This window comes from Pleurodeles waltl, chromosome 2_2 (assembly GCF_031143425.1).
Source record: "Pleurodeles waltl isolate 20211129_DDA chromosome 2_2, aPleWal1.hap1.20221129, whole genome shotgun sequence".
Taxonomy (NCBI): Eukaryota; Metazoa; Chordata; class Amphibia; order Caudata; family Salamandridae; genus Pleurodeles; species Pleurodeles waltl.
In genome coordinates, this window is record NC_090439.1 from 29,323,868 (window position 1) to 29,350,241 (window position 26,374).

Consider the following 26,374-nt stretch of genomic DNA (forward strand, 5'->3'; position numbering starts at 1 on the left):
TCCAGGCAAGACACCAGGCCCAGATGGGCTACCAGCAGACTTTTATAAGGCATTTACCATACATCTGGCGCCTAAATTACTTCGGGTATACGAAACAGCCGAGCAAAAGGGTTACCTATCGGATAGACAAAGGGAGGCATTACTTGTCTCTCTTCCTAAACCTGGAAGAGATCCAATAGATATGGGCTCATACAGACCGCTAGCAATGCTAAACACTGACTATAAAATACTAGCCAAGATAATAGCAACAAGACTGGCACCAAGCTTCCCAGAACTGATACATCCTGACCAGAATGGATTTGTGCCAGCCAGAGACACTTCCCAAAATATCAGAAGATTGTTCCGGGTAATGGAATATGCCAGACAGACCTGGCCGCGGGCGGGCTGCCTGGTCCTCGACCTAGAGAAAGTCTTCGATTCTCTGGAATGGCCTTATTTGTTCAAAGTGCTACAAAAATACGACATGGGACCATACTTTTCCCGCCTAACTAAACTACTATACACCAGACCAACGATAAGGGTGGGTCTGGGCCCTGAGATATCAGAACCAATCCGGGTAGGCAGAGGCACGAGACAGGGCTGCCCCCTTTCACCGTTACTATTCTCACTTGCAATGGAGCCTCTAGCGGCCACCCTACGCGAAGAGGGATCCAACTGGGGAATACCTCTGGGAGATGGCTTACACATAGTGTCGCTATATGCTGACGACCTCCTGCTATACTTTAGAGACATCACGCATATCCCGCAGAGGATTGGCACACTCTTGCGGCAATTTGCGCAGTTATCAGGACTTAGGGTCAATTGATCTAAGTCGAGCCTCTTTCCATTTGACCCAGGCCTATCAAACCCAAGACTCACCCTAGCCGAAAGCCCAGTTCTCTGGCAGCCAAACACCTTTAGATACTTGGGCATTAGGATCTACCATAGAGAAGAAGATATATTTGAGGGTAATCTAGTAAAAGCAACATCCTCAGTCAGATCCCAAATGACCTTCTGGAGAACACTACCACTATCAGTGGCGGGTAGGATAGCACTCCTAAAAATGGTGGTGCTCCCGCGACTCTTATATTTATTTTCTAACCTACCACATTATGTCTCCCCCGCCTTCTTCAAGACACTGGAAACAGGACTGAGAGAATTTATATGGAATATTGGTCACTGTAGAGTAGCCCTTAAAAAATTGTACCTACCGACTGACAAGGGTGGGCTCGCGGTCCCCAACCTGGAACACTATTACCTAGCAGCTCAACTTCAATGGATATCCAGATGGCTGCCTGGTAAACAACTGACCGATACAGCAACAGAGACAGGACCATACTCGCTCCAACAAATACAGCACTTATTCCACCCGATCACACACCCGCGAACCCCTCCACAAATGTTCCTTAAAACAGCACATAAATGCTATCACAGATCACTTCGTCTTACGAAGCTGTTGATCCCATTCGCACCAGCACTAGCGGGCACACCAAGGGGCACTAGGGTCACATCAGACACAGAACTGCGTACATGGCATGAGCTAGAATTACACACACTGGGCGACATATACGAAGACAACCAACTATTATCGTTTGCCAAGCTCCAAGAAATGGGGCGTCCGCCCGGCCAATTCCTCCTATACTGCTCACTGGTGGGATCTTTGAGTTCCAAGTGGGGAGACATCACAACACTTCCACCCACCTGCTGATTCAATATCTGCAAGTGGTGGGCTGCGGCCAACATCAGGTCAGCTGGTTAGCGGACGCCTTGAGAATCCAAACTGCCGCTGAAAGCGACACACTACGTATGGCATGGGAAACAGACTTGGGCGAATCCATCGCGATAACAAAATGGAGAACTGCCACCTCAGGCCACCTTAACATACTACGCAACTCGCGATTTAAACTAATCCAGTATTATATAGTAAACAGAGCCTACCTCACGCCTGCACGCGTAAATAAATATTTTAACCGCCAAGATGCAGCCTGCCCTAGATGCCGTGAAATCGGAGTAGATATGCTACACATGATATGGTCCTGCCCTAACCTAGGCACCTACTGGAAAGAGGTGACTGACAACCTAGCCACATGCATTACACAACAAATACCCTTCATGTGGGAGGCATGCATCCTGGGACTATTCCCAAGAGGCAAGCAGCACAGAGCAGAAACACGCTTCGTAGATCTGGGACTAATAGTCGCGAAACGACTGGTGACCCAAAGATGGAAGTCCACAGACCCCCCACCGATACAGGCCTGGAGACGCTCACTCAGGGTATGGGCGGGAGCAGAGCACCTAGCACTCAAACGCGAAGAACCCCTAGGGCTACGTCAGTACCTGATATCTGTCGACTGGGAAGCCCTCCTAACCCAACTACATAACACCGAATCACACCCGCTAACTTAAAAATCACAAGCGAGAAGACCACACCACGTAAGAGAATAAAACACACAGCGTAACTGAACAAACTGGGACACTAAGAACCTAGAAGAGTATAAGTAACGAATCCCACTATACACCACAACCTCCTCACCTACAAACTGAATCATCACTAGAAATTCCCAACCTGACACGAAAACAGTGAAATTTTAACCAACCACATAGATATGGGCATCGGCTAAAGTTAAAGTAATTGTTATGTAAGTTTTTTTGTTCTTTCATTTGAACTCACTTTAAAGTTAATCCATACGAAAAACACAATGACTGCCCTACATACTTTTCTCAATTAAATGCTGCAATGTGACGTCCCGAACTAAATACTGTCCCCTAAACAAGAATTGCAGATGTGATTACCAACAAAACTACTGCAAAGATACAACATAACAAACGTCGCACAAATAAGAAAATGTGATAACAAAAATATGCAACGAATATGTATAATAAAAATGCATTATACTGTACTGTATTAAACACTAACTGAGATAAGATGGTAAATGTAAACTAACCAAAAATAACAATAAACAGATTTATGGAAAAAAATAAAAGGGGCACCCCAACAGAAGACCCACAGGCAGAGCTCCTTTGTAATGGAGAGCAGCAAGAAGCCCAGCAACAACTCGCCATGTTTTCTTGTCCCAAAACAAGATCTGACCTTAAGGCCTATCCTGGCCCTCAGGTTTATAAACAAATTCTTATAAACACAACACTTCCAAGATTTCAACCCTACAGGAGGTAATCATGCTACTGCAAGAGGGAGATTACATGGCTACCCTAGAGTTAAAGGATGTGTACCATGTTTACCCTTACTTGGATGACTGGCTAAGAAAGCCACAGTCAAGGAGCAAATGCAAGAGGGACGTACAAACAATTATGTACACGGTACAGTGCCTGGGGTTCACAATAAACACAAAGTCATCACCTTGACTGTAACAGGTAAAAGTGTTCCTAGGAGCCACACTAGACTCCAAGAGGGCAAGGGTGTACCTAGTCCAAAAGAGGGTAGAAGCCATTGCGAAACAAACTCACCCAGGGAGGTCAGTCTCTGACATGGAGGACTGTCATGAAGCTCATGGAAATCATTCATACCACTGATCCCTCACGCATGTGACCCATCCAGGAATGGATCTGCAGCAAATGGTCCCAAGCCACAGGGAGCTTGGAGGATCCTAGTGGTTGTCACAACAAAAGTACTAAAGGAGGAACACAACAACCATAAGCATAGGGAGAGCTTTCAAGACACCAGCTCCAACTGTGACCATAAAACTGACACATCATACAAGGGCTGGGAAGCTCACATCGGCCCTCCAAAGGTACAGGGCCTATGGAACGACTCGGATGCAGTGAAACACATAAACTAAGCTAGAACTCAAAACAGTCTTCCTAGCCCTAAAAGCCTTCCAAGCACTCTTGACAGGCAGAACAGTTCTGATACAAATGAACAATACAATCACCATGTTCTACTTGAACAAACAAGGGAGAACAAAATCCTTTACCCTATCAAAGCTATCCCAAGGCATTTGGCACTGGGCAATACAGCACCAAATAACTCTCCAGACAGTCCACCTACCAGGAGAAGCAAACACAAGCAGACAAGCTAAGGAGAACAGCTCACTTGAGAGGGAAATAAAGTAAGAAGTCATTCAAAGGATTTTCAACACGTGGGGCACACCAAGTAAAGACTTGTTTGCCACAGCAACAAATGCAAAATGCCACCACTTCGCCTCCAGGTTTCCACAACCCCTGGTGAAAGGGGAATGCCCTGTCAATAAATTGGTCAGGGAAATTTGCATATGCTTTTCCTCCATTTTCCCTAATCCACAGGGTGCTGGAGAAGATCAGACACTCAATGACCAAAATCATTCTCATAGCCCCACAATGCGCAAGGCAGACCTGGTATTCAGACCTACAGGAGATGTCCAGGGGACAGATGATCACACTGAAACCAGTGAAGGATCTACTGACAATCCAACACAGATAAGTGTATCACCCAGAGCCAGCTGCACTCAACCTAGCAGCTTGGATCCTGAATACGTGGAATTCGACCACCTACAGCTCCCTCCAGGATGATGGAAATGCTGAGGGAAGCAAGGAAACCAAGCACACAGAAATTCTGCACACTTAAATGGAAAAGATACATTCATCGGTGCACAAACAACAATAAGATGGACTCAAGGACACACCTGGACACCGTACTAATATACCTCACCCACCTGCTAGACAGTGGCCTCACTAATGGATCAATAAAGGTACACCTGGTGGCAGTAGTGGCATACACTAGGGGCACATCAGGATCAAGCCTTTTTACATCCACAGTAGTAAAGAAACTCCTAGAGGGATCAAAGAGAGTGGCACCAACAAGATCAGCTCAAACACCTTTGTGGAACCTGAATAGGGTGTAAACACAACTGATGACAGAACTATTCAAACCCATGCACAAATCAGATCTAAAGTCACTCACCATAAAGACAGCCTTTCTGACAGCAATCACATTGCTACTCAAGGTTAGCGTATTGCAAGCACCCACATTACAAAACTTACAAATACACAAGGACAAGGTGGTCCTTAGAACTAATCCTCAGTTCTTACCAAAGGTAGAAACGCAATTCCACCTCAATCAAAGTATACTACTACCAGCATTCTTCTAGGAGCCAAAAACACAAGCAGAAAGGGCCCTCCATACTCTGGACGTTTGAAGGGCTTTAATGTACTACCTACAGGAGACCAAAGCATTTCACAAGGGAAACCAGTTTTTGGTGCCATTTGCCAAAGCAAACAAGGGATCGCCAGTATCCAAGGCAACTATTGACAGATGGATTTTTGCCACCATCCAAATTAGCTTCACAAAAGCTGGGAAACATCTAGCCCCGTGACCCATGGCCCACTCAACCAGGAAGAAGGGCGCCACACTGGTGTATCTGGCAAACCTACCTATCAAGGAAATCTGCGCTGCAGCATCATGGGCATCGCCACACAACTTTGCAAAACACTGATGTATGGACAATCAAATGAACAAGGAAGCGAAAGCAGGACAGAAGGTACTGCAACACATATTTGTCAACTCATCCACATTTCACCACAGCCAGCCCACAGAATGGATACTTCTGTATAATCTAATGCACAGCATGTGAATCGTGAAAAGCATTCATGCTGCAAAACAAAATGTTTTCTTACCTGTAAGAGAAGTTGTGCAGCTTGAAGAGTTTTCTGGATTCACATGCAACCCACGCACCTCTCCAGAAATGGGACAAGGCATACAAGTGAGGTGACCAAAAAGAAGAAAAGAAAAAGAAAAAAGAATCTGAAGATGGAGGGCACGCACAGAAACTTCCGGGATGCGTCTGATGTCACACACGGGACAGACTAAGCACCAAATGGTGGTGGTTGACGCCCAAAGAAAAAAAAACTAGCACCCAGCTTTCCAGACCCAATCACTACATGGTGGAATAATGCACAGCATGTGAATCCAGGAAACTCTCCAAACTGCCAAACTACTTCTACAGGTAAGGTCCATTTTGTTTTGCCTGCATGGTGTGCATTTGCAAAGTCTTTTCTTAATTAAAAACATTCTTAAAAGGGGCTTAGAACCTGCCCCTTACTTATTACTTACCATTGGCTTACTTAAACGTCACTCTAATATACTTGCTTCTGATTGGACAGCACGTCCTCTGCTTTGACTTCCTGCTCTGCTTTGCCGCCCATGCTGTTGTGTGGAGCCTGGACGAAGTACAGTTTCTGGTCACTGCCTGTGGCTACTGTCCAGTGTCCTTCTGCTAGTTACTCGTCATTTTGCAGGTACTTTTTTTTTTTTTTTCAATTGGCCTACAAAAACAGGCTGTTAGCTGATATCCCATTCTGGTTCCCCAGTGCCAAAGTCCACAACTCTGGCCTTAATGCCAGGTCTCGAGTAAAGGGTGAACATTTAGGGTTGGTACAAAAGGTTTGCAGGTTCATTGGTACAACTTGTTGTGCTACCCACACAGGAACTTAGTTTAAAGATTGTGCTTAAGTTTGTGTTTCTTGCAGACGTTTGGAAAGGTGTATGGGTGGTGCAAAGGATCCTGTTAGTCTTTTTTCATTGTGTACGCGAGCATTGAACTGTGAGTGTTACAAATTTGTGGTCTCTGCAGCGTGGTAGATATTTCGGATATTGAGCATACTGCTTGTTTACTGCTGTCACCCGGGATCACTAAATAACCTGGATATGACTAGATACCAAACCTTCACGGAACCACTGACTTGCTGAGCAACTATCTCCCAAAATGCTTTGCTGGGCTGTGGCAGACTAGTCCGAGCCAGGCATTTTTTTTATCTTTACAGTTTAATCGTTTCTGGGAGTACAGCAATACTTGGTTTATGTTGATAAAATAATTTACATTTACCTGATTGTAAAATGGTAACGGTCAACAAAGCTGTGCTTCATTGGATATTACTTATGCGCTCGACAATGTGTGAAGAGCTAAAGCTCCAGGAAGTGCATTAGCGGCAGCACAAGCAGGCTAATACCACTAATGGAAGCTGCAGGGTCTCCGGCTGTCTCGTCACTGGCACCTTTCATTTGAATAGTAAAGCCGTTAATGTAAGAAAAGTTAACTGAACAGTTTAACTCAGTGTATCATGATGCACTAAATAAGTTTTCATTGACAGTTAATGCTTCATTTCCACAATCCAGGTCAACTGACTTGCTTTCCCCACATTCTTACTCCTTTATCACTGTTTTTTTTGTTATTAATTCTTACTGTTCTAATGAGGTAAATGTCATTATTCCTACGTTCCTAGTCTTTGTTGTCTTCATTCGTTTTTATGTGATCCCAACCTCAAGACAGATGAAAAAACAGGAAATAAAGATGAACTCTGCCCACCACATTGAGTATTGTAAGAGTTTAATACATCCCACTCACCTTTGCACATCTGGGACCCCTATCCTTATGCATACCCACGCTTTTCATAGCTCCCATCCTTTCAGAAAATGCAAGCAGATGATGCCCTGCTGTGCCACTTCCTTGAAACCCCTAGCACTCAGCCATGCATAGGATGGCTCAGCCACAACCAGGGCTCACTGTGCCCTGAGCACCTCACTCTCACACCTGCTGGCATCATATGGTCATTGCGAGGAGCCTGTATTGCAGAAATATTCTCAGAAAAAAGCGCCAAAAGAACCAAGCAGACACTGAGATCCCAGGAATAGAACAATATAGATATTAATCATTTTATTCTGTTTCTCCTCCCCGGTACACGGAACACAGTGCACTCAGTGCTTGCAGCAAAACATTTCCCATATGCAAAATCTATTGGCTTTGCAAATGCTTGCTTTTAGGATGGAAGGGGACGGAGATGGAATTAAAATGAAAAGCTCAAAAACGTGGTGTTTGCAAATTACTTCTGTTTTGCACAATTTTTTCGGCTGCACTAAATAAAGATACTCAAGAATCTGCTTAAGTTTTGGAAGTTTGGGCTTGTTATTGTCAGTTACCAACTTCTAGAAAAAAAAGCCCTGAAATTCCTCCAAATACTACTCTAACTACTATGCCACTCACCCCGTTTGGGTAGTGTTATGATGTACATGTTCTTGTACCCTGTCTAGTGAGCCTGCAGAACTCACACTATTAACATTAATTGCCTTATGTGTTAATTGCTATGCCAGACATCAGCCTGTATGATTCAAAGCTTTCTGCCTTATTTCTTTCATCACATTGTTGTAGTGCAGTTTCTAAACTAACAGGATTCTTCTTTAAAAAATAGTAAGCTACAGAAGTCATGCATATTGAAGTCAGTTTTTAATCTAGAACCTCAAAACCAGCATAACAATTTTCTCTTTTCCATTTTAACTCTAATACAAATAAAAAACATATTATTGATTGCTGTTTTATGACTGTCGTAAGGTAGGTTTGCTCTGAAATGGTCTACAGGGAATGTTGGGTGTCACAAATGTTTCAAATAGTAAATGATTTGTTTATTTGTGATCCTGTAGGAGTTGGAGTGGACAACGAAGGCATTTTAGTCTTGGGAGCAACAAACATTCCTTGGGTTCTAGATTCTGCCATACGAAGAAGGTATAGAGGACATTAAGTGTAATTATATTTCGGATTTTCTTTCAACACAGAGTGCATTATTAATTGTACAAAGTTGTGTTCAGTTTTTTTCTTCAACAGTAAAATTACATATCGGTATTATTTTATTGTAGATATTAGTAGTACCCATTCGCTTTCCTTTTTGTACATGGGATATTAGTCTTCCATAAAAAAGCCATGCTGAACAAGCTGGCCTTCACAACCTTTTCCATCTGCTAACTTGACGTCATCAGAGGGGTCAGTTTTCTTCCACATAGATAAGTAAATTGATGTTATGATTGTTCTAAATGACAGTTGGGGGTCATTTCTGTCTATTTATTTTACAAGTTTTAAAGTAAATTTTCCCTTGCTCATAGGTTCTCAGTACACTATATCGTAGCATATGTGAATCAGAAGTCTAGTGTCGGCTGGGAAACATGTCTGCTTCAGAGCTCTTTGCCTGAGGTAACCTAGGACACAGCATTAGGGTCATAGCCATCAGATCCATTCATTCAACATCGTTTGAACAAATATAATTTATGATTTTTGACCTTTTCGTACAGATGCAATGCTAGGGTTTAAAAAAGAAAGGAATGGTAAAAGCCATTGTAAGAACAACGAAAATGATCAGTATGCTACAAGCAACTTGCTCAGGCTATTTTAGTGAAGATCATTCCATACAAAAGTTATTTTTTGTATCTCTGGACCATTTTCAGTCCCATTTGCCCGTGGTCGTAGAATCACCAAAATGCAAGGGGTAGCAGAAGTGACATCATACTCCCTTTAACCTTAATGATGTCACAGGAAGTACTGTCATGACCCTAACCCTCATGACATCACAGTACATGCACCCCGACTCACTCATTTGCACTCTATTACTCACTCTTAGTCTCACTCACCAATACTTACTCACGTTCACACACACTCTGTCCCACATACTAACCCACATGCTCACTCATACTCCTGCTCTATCACTCATTCTCTCTCACACTCCTATTCTTTTCTCACAAATGCACGCACACAACATAAACTGAAAAGCATTTTAATTTACTTACCTAAGAGTGCAGATACTGCTGCTCCACCTTTTTTATTACATTAATAGTGAAAGATGGGTTATTAATAACTATTATTGTACTATAAAATGAGCATAGAAAGGAGGCTGGACGCTGACTAATGCATGACAACTGTTTTTGGCACTAAATATTCCAAACGTGGGATGGGGGTCACAAAGGGCAAGCCAGGGGTCGCAGTGTTCTTGCATTTGCCTTGTAGAATATATTTTACCTCTAAAAAAAAAAGAGCTTTCTTCAAACATGGGATGAGGATCCCAAGTGCAGATAAGTTTTCAGGACTTGGCATACAAAGTACGTTAGCATTTCTACCAAAAACATCTTCTCGAATAGATCTCTTATTTTAAGACACCATCCTGTTTGCTGTAAGGCTGATGGAGCTCCGGATGTTTCTAATGAGTTAGCTGTTTATTCAAGGGTGACTCCAAGGATTTATAACCTGGACCTCCAACTCCTAGATTAGTGAGCTGTCCTAAATGAAGTAAAAGCATTTGCCAGTTACCTTTGTGAAGGGAACTTTAAAAAAAATGTAATTTTAGGCCAAATCATTTACAAATATCTTTTAGAGACCCCACCTAATTTAGGCATGTGGAAATCTGTTATATGACCTCTTTTTTTAAGGAATATTTTGTTTCATATTTAAACGTTAACTCACAGACAGATTTATTACCCTTTTGTTCTGATTATCATGAAACTAGTTAAACCAGCCTGTAGAACTCTGTGGGATTTGTACACCCTAAGTTCTACAGAAAGTGGCATTTTCCTAACATTCTTTATAGTTTTTTTCTACCAAACTATACACTCAATTTTTTCAAGGTTTTGTGAACATCAGTTAAAGGCAGCAGAGTATTGTACAAAGGTCCAGATGTTTTGCTACTGGGAAGGGAGCACATCTGGATGATCTGTCAGTTCATGTTCAGTGGTCACCACAACAACTATTTTACCACATCTGTGTTTAAGATTGTGGTTTCCAGCCATTGCTGCACACATAAACAGTTCTAGTACAGATGGACAATACCACCACAATGTATTACTTGAAAAATAGGGAGGTGCAAGTCAAGAACCATTTTGGTTGAAGCCCAGGCACTTTGGCATAGGCTGCTGATGTGGAACATAACTCTTTAAGGAGTTTAAGTGCCACTTCTCCAAGACCATGAAGCAGATGCTTCCAAGAAAATCACTAATGGAAACTTAGTGACGTCTAGTTCTCAGTCTTTCAAGATTAGGTTTTCCCAGAAAAAGACTTATTTGCTACAGAACAAAATGCCCAATATAATGGCCAGTCTACGGACCCAGAACGTGGGACCGACATTCAATGGGCAATGCTCTTTTGATGACTTTGTCCAGTAGACTTCTGTATGCTTTTCCGCTGATACCACTAATGCCATCAGACATCATGAAGGAGTAGCTGAGTCAACAGTGGTTTCTAGAGCTTCTTCACTTCTCTCATGCCCCACCAGAGGCAGCCACAATCTACCTTTCCAGTATAGGAGGGAAGATCTTCAACCCCAACGTACAATCCTTGAATCTGGTTGCGTGTCCCCTAATGCCATAAAATAGTGAATTTACTGACTCTTAAGGAACCAAAGAGACAATCTACCAGGAGCTTCTATTCTTTAAGTGGGAAAGATTTTTTTATTTGGTGCCTTACCAATATTCAGTCTCATGCCAGGAAACTGTTTTTCTTCCTTACCTGTTTCATTTGGCATAGTTAAATCTTAACTCCTATCAAAGTTCACCTAGATGTCATAATGGCTTAACACAAGGTTGTAGGAAGGTGCCCTCTTCCTTGGCATGGTTACCTCCATTTTCTGCCTGTTGTCATTATGTTTAACTGTTTGACTGTGTCTACTGGATTCCTGCTAACCAGGACCACAGTAGTTTTGCTCTCCTCTAAATTGTACCCTTTTCTTCCCACAATTGGCATACTGGTCCCCCCCATGTAAGTCTCTGGTATATGGTACTTCGGTACCCTGAGCATTGGGGTTCCAGGGGATTCCTATGGTCTGCATCATTTATTCTGCCACCCATGGGGAACCCATGCAAAGGGTTCTGCAGGCGTGCCATTGCAGTCTGTGTGAATCGGGTGCATGCACCCGGTTTCAATACAGGTCACTGCACCAGGTCACTGTAAATCACCCCTATGGCAGGCCCTCTCATCCCAGAGGGCAAGGTGCAGGTACCTGTATGTGGGGGCACCCCTGCACTAGCAGAGGTGCACCCAAGAACTCAAGCCCCATTTTACTGGACTTCATGAGCGTGGGGACGCCATTTTATCTATGTACTGGACATAGGTCACTACCTATGTCCAGCTACATAATGGTCACTCCGAACATGGGCATGTTCGGTATCAAACATGTCTGAATCATACCCCAATACTTTTTGCAAGTATTGGAAGTATGATTCCATGAACTCTGGGGGCTCCTTAGAGGAGCATTGCTACCACCAGTCTTACTGGGTTTTCCGGGCAGCCCAGCTGCTGTCACCCCTCAGACAGGTTTCTACCCTCCTGCTGCTTGATCAAGCCCAGGAAGGCAGAACAAAGGATTTCCTTTGGGAGAGGGAGGTAACAGCCTCCCTTTGGAAATAGGTGAGACTGGCTTGGGAGGGATAACCTCCCCAAGCCACTGGTTTGCTTTGAAGGGCACATTTGTTGTCCTCCGTGCATAAACCAGTCCACACCGGTTCTGGGACCCCCAGTCCCAGCTGCAGTGTGAAACTGGACAATGGAAATAGGAGTGACCACTCCCCTGTCCATCACCACCCCAGGTGTACTCCAGGGGTGCCCTGGGTTCTGCCATCTTGATTCTAAGGTTGGCAGGGAACTCTGGGAGCATCTAAGTGGCCAGGCCAGACCGGTGATGTCAGAGCCCCCTCCTTATAGGTGCTTAACTGATTAGGTTACCAATCCCCCTTTGAGGGCTATTTAAGATCTCTCTCTTGGGTGGGCTCTCAGATTCGGCTTGCAAGATTCCAGCAGGACTCCTCTGCAACCTCTACTTCTGGCCTTTAGAACTGCGACTGGAAACTCCAGGACCTGACCAGATGCTTCCAAATAGAAAGGACTCTTCAGCAACATTATTTCCAGGGCTCCTGCCAATGTTGCAACAATTTACTCACCGTGCATCCTCAGAAGACTACAACTCTTCCGCCTGCACAAGAAGAAGAATCTCCCTTGGAGTGAAAGAGTCTCTTCCCTGCAACCACAGGCACCTACAACAAGTGGCGATTGGCTGCGTGGATCGCCTCTCCTGCTGAGCAGCTTGGATCCTACATCACGGGTGGTGGTCCGGAGTCGTCCTCTTGCTCCTCTCTGCCAGCTGTCCAACTTTGGTGGAGGTAAGCCTTTGCCTTCCCAAACAGGACAGAAACCCTGTGCACTATGTCTCTTGCAGCTGCCACAGCATGTTTGCATCTCCTCCAAGTTGAGCCCTTAAATTCAGTAAATTAACCTGAGCTCACTCTCTGGTAGCTATGGCACACATCAGACAGGTTTGGGGCACTGTGTAAAGTATTTATGTAGTACCGAAACTGTAATAACATAGAAATGAAATGGAATACAAACAAATAAAATCACAAACAGAGTTTGAAAAAGAGTAAAACTTAATAAACAAAATGACATAAAAAGCTAAACATCCAATAAGGCGAACTGGAGATATACATTTTTAAAGCTTTAACTAGATATAGCACCATAAAACACAAATTGCGAATTATAGTCTATGTTCGCAGTAGACCTCTACTGAGGCACATTTTGAGGTGGGTAGCTGTCGAGCACAGGTCGAATACACCAACCAGGTTTGTTGTAGTCAAAGATTTTACCTCTAATTTAGTCCTTTAATTTCCAATCCACCACAGGGGTACACTTCTAAAGCCCCCTAGGACTCTGGGGAGGCCTCAAAGACTCACAGGGTGTCAGAGGCCGACAGCTGGCTCCAGTCCAGATCCGGTTTCCACTGGTCATCTGGGCAGTTGCAAAACTAGGCCTTTTCTAGCTTGTATCCCTGTAGCTTGAACAAGAGGTCAGTCTTATGACTCTTGGAGTCACTTCTTTGTCGGTGGTACAAGAAGGAGCAGGTCCAATTGTTCAGGGCTCCTCACATATCACAGGCTGCAGGTGCAGTCTTCTTCTGTTCTTCCTCAGATTTCGGAGTGTTCTGAAGTGGGTGCCTGGAGATGCCTCTTTTATGGCTCGCACAAGTTAATAGGTTGGTGTGGTAAGATCCCAGGGCCAACCCCACCTATTTTGGCCATTTTCAAGACGGCAAAAGTCTTTGGCCACTCTAAGATTGGGCTTTGGTGGCTAGGGGTGTGTGTGAATATACTATGGTAATTTTAGTGTCCTACCACATCTCACACCAAAATCCAGTGTGAACCAGCTGCCGGTAGCCTCAGTAGTCCCAGAGGCAGACGTCTGGTGGAAGTCTAGCAACCAGACAGGATGCCAAAACAATTCTTGTGCATCCTCTGCCTCGTTGCTGAAGGACCTCCTTTGTCGCACAAGACTTTTGTCTTTAGATTTTTACAGTTAACACTGGGAGCCAAAACAATTCTTGTGCATTTACTGTTTCCTTTCAAGTTTGCCCCAGTGATATATATAAAAACTCAACAGACCAGTCATGCAGGATTTGACGCTGTAATGTGAAAAAATATGCTCTCAGCCCTCACCCTGCATATTTGTGGGTCTGAGGAGCTTCAGGTCAGCTTGTTGTTTACTACTAGGAAGTATTTTTCATACATATTCAGCTGCTTAATACTGCCTTGTAGAAGTGGGAGAGCATATGCAAATTTATCCTCCAGTAATTTCAGACAAGAAAACGTTAACTTTCTAAAAGTCACAGTGCTCTAAAAGTCATTCAAAATACAACCTCAAAATTGACTTATATTTTTAATAACTATTGTTTGATTATTTTTCTAGCTCGTTCAATTCCCAAGATGCATTATTAAGATTTTAATCTGTGCTCTAGTTTTCTACATAGGTTCTAATCACTGTAAAGAGGCTTTAAACATTACATTTCTGCATGCTCTATTTTTAAATACAGGCACCGTGCATAGGGGTGATTTATAAATATTTAAAAGGAAGGTTTGGACCTGTCAAAAGGGGTTTATTTTGACAGGTTAAATTGTAGCATTTAAACTGACACAGTCCGGTTACAGTCAGCCTGAAGTCCGCTTTTGCACTGTCACTGTAGTGCATGGCACAATGGGTGCTGCTGTGCACTTGAGACATTTACCTTCTGGGCCCTGGGTACATTTTGTACCATATAATCGGTCTGTCTGAAAAATAAAGTTCGATGGCATCTGTCGCTGTAGATACGCATGTTCTGCAATAGCTCGCCATCTGGTGTTGGGCCGGAGTGTTACAAGTTGTTTTTCTTCGAAGAAGTCTTTCGAGTCACGGGACCGAGTGACTCCTCCTTTTGTCTCCATTGCGCATGGGCGTCGACTCCATCTTCGATTGTTTTTTTTCCGCCATCGGGTTCGGACGTGTTCCTGTCGCTCCGAGTTTCGGAACGGAAAATTAGCTAATTTCGGAAGATTTTCGTCGGTATTGTTGCGTTCGGGATCGGCGTACTTAGATTCCACACCGCATCGAAGATCGAAGAGCTCCGGTGCCCTTCGGGGTAGTTTTTCGATCCTCCGTCGGGGCCTGGTCGGCCCGACCGCGTGCTGAAGAACGCCGATGGAACGGACCCCGTTCCGTTTCTGCCCCAAATGCCACAATAAATACCCCTACACAGACCAACACTTGGTCTGCAACCTGTGCCTGTCACCTGAGCACAGCGAAGACACCTGCGAGGCCTGTCGTGCGTTCCGGTCCCGAAAAACACTCCGAGACCGTCGAGCCAGAAGACTTCAGATGGCGTCCGCACCGACAGCCCAACGGGAGTTCGAGGAAGAGGAAGGTACCTTCTCGATCCAAGACTCAGACTCCGAAGGATTCGACGATACACAAACCGTGAGTAAGACGTCGAAATCCACTCAGAGGAACATTTACAAGGCCCAGGGGACGCCACTGCCACCAGGCCATGGCTCGACCCATAAAATCGGTGACCGACCGTCGGCACCGAAAAAGGCCCAAACAGTGCCGAGATCGTCCGACTCCGGTCGAGACACCGGCACGCAGCCTTCTCGGGACCGAGAAAGTGCTGGAGACAAGCCTCGACACCGAGATGCCGGTGTGGACACGGCTCGACGCCGAGACAGCGGCACCGAAACAGATCGACGCCAAGAGGTTTCGGCCCCGAAAAGGAAAAAAGTCACCTCGGAGCCGAAAAAACACGCAGACAAAGTTTCGATGCCGAAACAAACTGCAAGCGACCCAGCTTCAGGCTCTTATACAGAAGAGCACTCGCTAACCTCCCAAATGCAGAAGCATAGGTTTGAGGAAGAGCTACAAGCAACTGATGTGGACCATACGCAAAAGCGTATCTTCATTCAGCAGGGGACAGGAAAAATAAGCACCCTTCCCCCCATTAGGAGAAAGAGAAGGTTGGAGTTCCAGACGGAACAAACACCACAACCAAAAGTGGTGAAAAGAGTTACCCCACCACCCTCTCCTCCGCCCGTGATTAACGTTTCACCAGCACAAACTCCATCACACTCCCCAGCTCACACCACCATGAGCCAGGGTGACCAAGATCAGGACGCATGGGACCTATACGACGCCCCAGTGTCAGATAACAGTCCGGAGGCATACCCTACAAAGCCATCTCCACCAGAAGACAGCACCGCGTACTCTCAAGTGGTGGCTAGAGCAGCACAATTTCACAACGTAAGCCTCCACTCAGAACAGGTCGAGGATGATTTCTTATTCAACACACTCTCCTCCACCCACAGCTCATACCAAAGCCTGCCTATGCTCCCTGGTATGCTCCGGCACGCAAAAGACATCTTTAAGGAGCCGGTCAAAAGTAGGGCAATCACACCAAGGGTGGAAAAAAAGTATAAGGCGCCTCCTACGGACCCGGTTTTTATCACTACACAGCTGCCACCAGACTCTGTCGTTGTAGGAGCAGCTAGGAAAAGGGCCAACTCTCACACATCTGGAGATGCACCACCCCCAGATAAAGAAAGCCGCAAGTTCGATGCAGCTGGTAAAAGAGTCGCAGCACAAGCTGCAAACCAGTGGCGCATCGCGAACTCCCAGGCACTACTTGCGCGCTATGACAGAGCCCACTGGGACGAGATGCAACATCTCATTGAACATCTGCCCAAGGACTTACAAAATAGGGCAAAACAAGTGGTTGAGGAGGGACAGACCATCTCCAACAACCAGATACGCTCCTCCATGGACGCTGCAGATACAGCTGCACGGACAATTAATACATCTGTAACTATCAGAAGGCATGCATAGCTCCGAACGTCTGGATTTAAACCAGAGATTCAACAAGCAGTTCTCAATATGCCTTTTAATGAAAAAGAACTGTTCGGTCCAGAAGTGGACACAGCGATTGAGAAACTCAAAAAAGATACGGACACTGCCAAAGCCATGGGCGCACTCTACTCCCCGCAGAGCAGAGGGTATTACAGCACATTCCGTAAAACGCCCTTTCGAGGGGGGTTTCGGGGTCAAAGCACACAAGCCAGCACCTCACAAGCCACACCGTCCAGTTACCAGGGACAGTATAGAGGAGGTTTTCGGGGACAATATAGAGGAGGGCAATTCCCTAGAAATAGAGGAAGATTTCAAAGCCCCAAAACCCCTACTACTAAACAGTGACTCACATGTCACTCACCCCCTCCACACAACACCAGTGGGGGGAAGAATAGGTCATTATTACAAAGCATGGGAGAAAATCACTACAGACACTTGGGTTCTAGCAATTATCCAACATGGTTATTGCATAGAATTTCTACAATTCCCTCCAAACATACCACCAAAAGCACAAAATTTAACAACACACCATTCCAATCTCCTGGAGATAGAAGTGCAGGCACTATTGCAAAAGAATGCAATCGAATTAGTGCCAAACACACAAATAAACACAGGAGTTTACTCCCTGTACTTTCTGATACCAAAAAAGGACAAAACACTGAGACCAATCCTAGACCTCAGAGTAGTGAACACTTTCATCAAATCAGACCACTTCCACATGGTCACACTACAAGAAGTATTGCCATTGCTAAAACTACACGACTACATGGCAACTTTAGACCTCAAGGATGCTTATTTCCATATACCAATACACCCATCGCACAGGAAATACCTAAGGTTTGTATTCAAAGGAATACATTACCAATTCAAGGTACTGCCTTTCGGATTAACAACCGCACCAAGAGTCTTTACCAAATGTCTAGCGGTAGTCACTGCACACATAAGAAGGCAGCAAATACATGTGTTCCCATATTTGGACGACTGGCTAATCAAGGCCCATTCGTTCATACAGTGCTCAAATCACACAAATCAGATCATACAAACCCTCTTCAAACTCGGGTTCACCGTCAACTTTACAAAATCCAACATTCTGCCGCGCAAGGTACAACAATACCTAGGAGCCATAATAGACACATCAAAGGGAGTAGCCACTCCAAGTCCACAAAGAATTCTAAATTTCAACACCATCATACAACGCATGTATCCAACACAAAAGATACAGTCAAAGATGGTATTACAACTCCTAGGCATGATGTCTTCATGCATAGCCATTGTCCCAAACGCAAGACTGCACATGAGGCCCTTACAACAATGCCTAGCATCACAGTGGTCTCAAACACAGGGTCACCTTCTAGATCTGGTGTTAATAGACCGCCAAACTTACCTCTCGCTTCTGTGGTGGAACAACATAAATTTAAACAAGGGGCGGCCTTTCCAAGACCCAGTGCCACAATACGTAATAACAACAGATGCTTCCATGACAGGGTGGGGAGCACACCTCGATCAACACAGCATACAAGGACAATGGAACGTACATCAAATAAAACTGCATATCAATCACCTAGAACTTCTAGCAGTTTTTCAAGCACTAAAAGCTTTCCAACCAATAATAGTTCACAAATACATTCTCGTCAAAACAGACAACATGACAACAATGTATTATCTAAACAAGCAGGGGGGGACGCACTCCACGCAGTTAAGCCTGCTAGCACAAAAAATTTGGCATTGGGCAATTCACAACCAAATTCGCCTAATAGCACAGTTTATACCAGGGATCCAAAATCAACTCGCAGACAATCTCTCTCGAGATCATCAACAGGTCCACGAATGGGAAATTCACCCCCAAATTCTGAACACTTATTTCAAACTCTGGGGAACACCTCAGATAGACTTGTTTGCGACAAAGGAGAACGCAAAATGCCAAAACTTCGCATCCAGATACCCACACAAACAATCCCAAGGCAATGCCCTATGGATGAACTGGTCAGGGATATTTGCTTACGCTTTTCCTCCTCTCCCTCTCCTTCCTTACCTGGTAAACAAACTCAGTCAAAGCAAACTCAAACTCATATTGATAGCACCAACTTGGGCAAGGCAACCCTGGTACACAACGCTGCTAGACCTATCAGTGGTACCCTGCATCAAATTGCCCAACTGGCCAGATCTGTTGACACAGCACAACCAAAAGATCAGACACCCAGATCCAGCATCGCTGAATCTAGCAATCTGGCTCCTGAAATCCTAGAATTCGGGCACTTACAACTTACCCAAGAATGTATGGAAGTCATAAAACAAGCCAGAAGGCCATCCACCAGGCACTGCTATGCAAGTAAATGGAAGAGGTTTGTTTGCTACTGCCATATTAATCAAATACAACCATTACACACAACTCCAGAACATGTAGTGGGTTACTTGCTTCACTTACAAAAATCTAACCTAGCTTTCTCTTCCATTAAAATACACCTTGCAGCAATATCTGCATACCTGCAGACTACCTATTCAACTTCCCTATATAAGATACCAGTCATTAAAGCATTCATGGAGGGCCTTAGGAGAATTATACCACCAAGAACACTACCTGTTCCTTCATGGAACCTAAATGTTGTCCTAACTAGACTTATGGGTCCACCTTTTGAACCCATGCACTCCTGCGACATACAGTTCCTAACCTGGAAGGTGGCATTTCTCATCGCCATTACTTCCCTAAGAAGAGTAAGCGAGATTCAGGCGTTTACAATACAGGAACCTTTTATACAACTACACAAAAATAAAGTCGTCCTAAGGACCAATCCTAAATTTTTGCCAAAGGTTATTTCACCGTTCCATCTAAATCAAACAGTGGAACTTCCAGTGTTCTTTCCACAGCCAGATACCGTAGCTGAAAGGGCACTACATACATTAGATGTCAAAAGAGCATTGATGTATTACATTGACAGAACAAAAAACATCAGAAAGACTAAACAACTCTTTATTGCATTTCAAAAACCTCATGCAGGAAACCCAATTTCAAAACAAGGTATAGCCAGATGGATAGTTAAATGCATCCAAATCTGCTACCTTAAAGCTAAACGACAGCTGCCCATTACACCAAGGGCACACTCAACCAAAAAGAAAGGTGCTACCATGGCCTTTCTAGGAAACATCCCAATGCAAGAAATATGTAAGGCAGCCACATGGTCTACGCCTCACACATTCACCAAGCACTACTGTGTAGACGTGTTATCCGCACAACAAGCCACAGTAGGTCAAGCTGTATTAAGAACATTATTTCAGACTACTTCCACTCCTACAGGCTGATCCACCGCTTTTGGGGAAATAACTGCTTACTAGTCTATGCAGAACATGCGTATCTACAGCGACAGATGCCATCGAACTGAAAATGTCACTTACCCAGTGTACATCTGTTCGTGGCATCAGTCGCAGTAGATTCGCATGTGCCCACCCGCCTCCCCGGGAGCCTGTAGCAGTTTGGAAGTTACCTTCAATTATTTATATATGTGTCATCTCAACCTTAAATAGGTGCATACTTAGTCACTCCATTGCATGGGCATTATTACTACAATTCAACTCCTACCTCACCCTCTGCGGGGAAAAACAATCGAAGATGGAGTCGACGCCCATGCGCAATGGAGACAAAAGGAGGAGTCACTCGGTCCCGTGACTCGAAAGACTTCTTCGAAGAAAAACAACTTGTAACACTCCGGCCCAACACCAGATGGCGAGCTATTGCAGAACATGCGAATCTACTGCGACTGATGCCACGAACAGATGTACACTGGGTAAGTGACATTTTCATTACCCAGTGACAGTCGTTATAGTTCAGGTAGTTCTAGATTTTTTTTCTCTGTGCAATTTTCCATAGGAAAATTAGACACAGCTTCAAACAAAGTGGCTGAATGGAATTACTTCAAGTTTGGCAGAAAGCTAGATCTTTGTTCAGAAAGTGTGCTTTTTATGATTTAGTTTCAATAGTTTTGGAGAAATTAAGGTCCTGAATTCATGTATATTTTGCCTCATGGAGGATCTGCAGAGGCACAGAGATTGAGATAAGATCTGAGTGACTGCCACCCCAACAACAAAGATGTGGTAGCAGCCATTTTAGGACTCTGGGACTCAGTCCCCTGCCTGACACATAGTAAAAAATAAAGAAAGAGTAAGACATTGGGGACAAGGTATGAATACATGACTCCCATTACCCCCCTTGCCCCCCCCACCCTCCTCCTCCGGCGCCAGAGGGGGAAAAAAAAAAGCTATAAATTTAAAACAAAATACGCCTGCACCAGTGGACCAGGACTGAGGTGGGGTTGGTGCAGTTATGGTTTGGGGAGGGAGCATGCAGACACCCACCTCACCATTCATGGTTATTTGAGCTCTGCCTCAGCATGAATACCAAAACCATCAAAGAGGGAAGCCATGATCTCTCTGGCCCATGAGACTGTAGGGGGGTTGTAGACGTTCGTGGTTAAGCTAAGAGCCAGAACAAGACCCAGTTCATATTATCCTTCCTCCCTGTCTTCCAAGTCTTTGAGATGTGGAGATAGCATAACAAGATGGACTGTTGCTATTAAGAGCAGGGGCAGTAGTGATTTGCATAAACCATCCCTTTGCTTAGAGTAGCCCAATGAGTTTAAAAATGATGGGTTTGAATGCTACCCTGAGTGATTGCTAGTGTTTGGACTGTTGCAAGCATTCCTCCCATCACCTTTGTGTGCATTGTGTAGCAATCTAAGTGTCTAAGAGTATTTCCTGAAGTGGGTCCCCTACTCGCTGTGCCACAGGCTCTACCTCACTGATGAAACATAAGGTTGAAATTGGTCTGGGGTTGTAATTCGTTGTGGAGGGTGCCTTGCCTAGCAGTTTGGTACAGACTGTAACCTTGAGCATGGTCAGTACTGATTTGTATAAGTCAGGCACCGTGGGTAAAAAAAGAGTAGTTTGAAAAGCAAACCATAACGATTGTCAGTGGTTAGACTAGTTGCATCAATCACCTTTTGAATGTCTTACAAAAACAAGAAAAAACACTTCACCCTGGAGGCGCAAACTCAAGGATAAGTCACCTCCTCTGACATTGCCGTTGGAATTAGTGGTGTTGTGCCCTCTGGCTTTGTCAGCACTACCTGACTAGGTGCTGCTGCCTCTAGTACAGAGGGTGATACAGATACAGGAGTATCCAGGGTTTATGGTCCTCGATACAGAGCCATCCTTCTTCCTCCGGGTGAAGTTGGACCTGTTAAGGAGAGTGACAGTCCCCTCTGGTGTGCCCGTCTGTCCCAGGGAACCCTTTGGTGCCTCCCTCAGAGTCCAGACTTTAACGCTGTACGTGTTCCTCCCAGTGCCACCTGGCTGCAGCCCCTTCCCAGGCTCCTTGTCAGAGCTGCCTACACTGCTGCCGTCTTCAGCACCCCGAGGTCCTCCACCATTATCTCCAGTACCTCCCAACCCCCCCCGCCCCACACACACACACACACACACACACATACCCCCTCCAAAATCTTCATGGCCCACTCTTACACCCTTGTGAAGAGAATGAGATGTAGAAGAGAGGCTTGACTTCCTCTAAGAGGAGATACGGTTTCCGGGAGAAGGAGCTGTGCTATATGCAATATTGGTACACTAAACATAATCTCTGCGGGTCAAACTCTGACCAGCTTTCCCCAGGCGGCCCAGGGACCACAGATGACAGTGACCCTTTACACTCCTCTGATGCTTGAGATCTGATGGTCCTTCAGAATTTCAGTGGACTGGCTATGTTACCCGACATTGAGATTGATCCAGTCTCTGGTTCAGCACCTGCAGATATGACTTGTTTCCATGGAGTGCTTAAGGAAACAGCTGAAGAGCTGAACCTCCCCCCTACTTTTGGTGGAATATAGGCCAAACATCTTGACTATTGTCCTGTAGTCAAATGCCACCACTGTGGAGCTCCAGCTTCCCTTTAATGGTCTTAATGAGACAGTGAAAAAAAACAGGGTCTAAGCTATCATCATTTCTGGTGGTAAACCGGACAATAGCACAAAACTACAGGCCTGCTCCTGAAAACCTTGCATTCGTATCCCTTCATGTTTCTTCAGAGAGTTTGGTGGCCCAAGTCTTCTCCACTACTAAATTGACCCAGGAGCGTTCCCTACTCACCCCCCAAAAAGTTGGAAGGTGTGGAAATAACTTTTTCGGCAGCCAGCCTGGCATTGTACTCACTAAATGATGCTTGCCATTCTGAGCCAATGACCCCTAATAGCACTGGATAACTAATTCAGAAGTTTACAGATCCAGTCTGGCACCTGGATATTCAAAGGTGAGTAATTTGCAGGTAGATAGTGTCCACCAGAGAGATTATTACCAAAGGTAAGTAGCATTTTCGTACTGAACTCCTTTCTTGCTTTTTCTTAGTGCAATGACAATTATTTTTTCATCTTTTCTGAAAAGAGAAGTGGTACAATTATTAGAATAAAGCATGATTTTTTAATTTTGTCTTGAATTAAATGTTGTGAAAATTGTTTGTCTTTTAAATATTGCTTTGCTATCTTTTAAAGGTTTGAGAAGCGTATTTACATCCCCTTGCCTGAAGCACATGCTCGTGCTGCTATGTTCAAACTTCACCTTGGGTCAACACCAAACTCCTTGCAGGAATCTGACTATCAAACGCTTGGTCAGCTAACAGAAGGCTATTCAGGTGCCGACATAAGCATTATTGTACGTGATGCTCTGATGCAGCCAGTAAGAAAAGTTCAATCAGCTACTCACTTTAAAAAGGTACGTATTTTAAAGTTTTAATGAACTATATAGTGAGTGTAACTCTAATCACTTTTTTTATTTAGGTGTTTTTGAATCCTACCAAATAATCCACCTGAGCATTTAGTATCCTCGGAAAATGTTGTGTTTATAGCATGTGTTGCTTTAAACGTGTGCTGTGCATACTCCTGCCATCTACTTTTGGGCATAGATGTTTGCAATGGTTTTTTTGGGGGGGGAGGGGAAATATGTTCTTTCACAAGATACCTACTGATTCCTACATTAGCCCACAATATACCAGAGAAAAGATTTCCACCATCTCGTTTAGACATTCCTGTTCCAGCTCCAGGACCAATTACATCTTGGCCATGACCTTCTGTGATACCCATGTGGATTAGTGACCGTGTGGTATCCTACACCAATGCTGCTTCCTCAAGGTGACTCTGGTCGTATTGATAGTGATCGTTAAGAGGAGGGATTTTTTTTTTGTTATCCAATTTTCTCCTAAACGTAACTCAAGATTTCACTGGTCTGACCAGCATCATATCTGTAGCCTTAGCTTGTCTACAGAGCATGAGGATTCAACCTACTTGGCATATAAAGTGTGCAAGTGCAAAAAGTGCATTATCTCTTATGACGCAAATGCCCCTGGGCACATCACAAGATGCAGTGTCTACACTCACAGGTCATCATGGGCACAGAACAAGAAGAGCTTGCACTTTCAGGTACTCAGTTGGCGCGGGAGGGGCAAGTTTGAAATGCTTTGTACCCTTACAGTTCGGAAGTAGAGGTGGTGGAATCTCCTTTGCACCAGAGCACAGGCCTCAGGACAATAGTTACTGTTAAAGCCTTCAAACCACCATGTTCACTGTGTATTAATCCCTAAGGGAATTGGATTTGTAAGCATCCTCACATCGAGTCAGAGTATCCCTCCAGAGTCAGGCATTGATCCCTGACGCAAACCACAACAGACACCTACCTTCGGGTATGACTTCAACCTCCGAGACCTCTCTACCCCAAAAGACACCCTCAGCTCTGGAAAAGCCTCCGGTAAAAGAGCACCAAATCTCACCATCCACCATGCAGGCTTTACCCTGAGCCTCAGAAAAGTCACCCTTGGAGCCAAAGTATGTCTCAGAGCTTACTCTGAAGCCCATTCCATGATTAAGATCCTCACATGTCTCTATGCCGAAATCGGACTCTAGTGAGGCCTCATTCACCCTCAAGCTTCCTGAGGTGCCTTATGTTAGGCAGCAAAAGATTTTCATTCACCTCTTCCCTGGGAAAATTTAGCTCAACCGCTCCCGCAGGACTCAGCACATACATCGCATATAGTCAAGAGATGGAAGCTTACCTTTGAATAGCGACACAAGAAGTACCTGAGAGTTGTACTAGACAGAGTACACTACCAGTTCACAGTACTATCATTTGACATAAAGTCAGCCTCACATGTCTTTACAAAGCGCCTTGCTGCAGTTGCAGCTTACCTAAGAAGGAAAGGAACACATGTATATCCATACCTAGACAATTGGCTAGTAAAGGCAAAATCAAAACATAAACTCCAAAGAGACAGTAATCATAACTTTAGGACGTCTGGATTTTGCCATAAACCACAAGAAATTGTTGCCACAACCGGAACAGAAAAAAGTATTCCTGAGAGCAACCCTAAACTCAAAGACAGCATGAGTATACCCTATCTCAAAGAGGATAAAGTCAATGCCACAGCAAGTTCACCAATACCAGAAGGGGCAGTCTCAAAGGACAGTCATGAAACTAATAGGTATGATGGCATCATGCATACCACTCATAACACAGGCAAGACTACACATGCAACCTTTCCAAGAAGGGATCTGCAACAAATAATTACAAGCCACCGGGAGTTGGGAGGATGTAGTGGTTGTCACAGCAAAGATACAAAAGGAGATACAATGGTGGAATTCAAGACAGGTGACCTTAGGAAGACCATTCAGGACACCAACTCCAACAGTGACCATCACAAAAGATGTATCTCATAAGGGTTGGAAAGCACACACAGGGAACATAAAAGTACGGAGACAATGGAACAACACAGATGCTCTGAAGCACATCAACTTCCTGGAAAAGAAGACCCTGTTTCTGGCCCTGAGAGCCTTCCAAGCGCACATCACAGGAAGATCTGTGCTAAATCAGACAACACAGCAACCATGTTTTACCTGAGCAAACAGGAAGGCACAATATGGCAATGGGCAGTTTCAAAGATCACCACTCTACACCATCCACCTACCAGACAACGAAAAAACGTAGACTAAGCAGACCAGAAAGCAGCTCACACGATTGGGAGCTAGAACAAGTAACACTGGAGAGGATCTTCAGGGCCTGAGGAAGGCCGACAATAGATCTATTTGCAACAGCAGAAAACACAAAATGCCAAAACTTCACCTCCAGGCTTCAACACCACCAGTGACAAGAGGATGCCCTGTCACTAAACTGGTGAGAGATTTACTTACACATTTCCACCGATCCTCCTTAGACACGAGGTGCTGGAAACAGCCAGACAACCAGGGGCTTACTTTATCTGCATAGCCCCTCAATGGGTCAGACATATCTGGTACTCTCATCTACTAGAGATCTCCAGGAGACAAATTATCACAGTCAAAGCAGATCAGGACCTGCTAACAATACAGAAGGGGGGAGAGTGTACTACCCGGAACCTGCAACACTCAGCCAAGTGGCATGACTCCTGAATACATAGAGTT

General features: G+C 44.6%; 1 protein-coding gene across 1 annotated transcript in view; it reads left to right on the forward strand.

Annotated features, from left to right (window-relative positions):
* VPS4B (vacuolar protein sorting 4 homolog B) overlaps positions 1 to 26,374 on the forward strand; it is a 242,685-nt gene that overhangs the window by 176,544 nt on the left and 39,767 nt on the right. The window contains exons 8-9 of the mRNA XM_069219440.1: positions 8,387 to 8,468; positions 23,441 to 23,660. Of these exons, the coding sequence (XP_069075541.1) occupies positions 8,387 to 8,468; positions 23,441 to 23,660 (302 nt within the window). The remainder of the gene's footprint in view (positions 1 to 8,386; positions 8,469 to 23,440; positions 23,661 to 26,374) is intronic.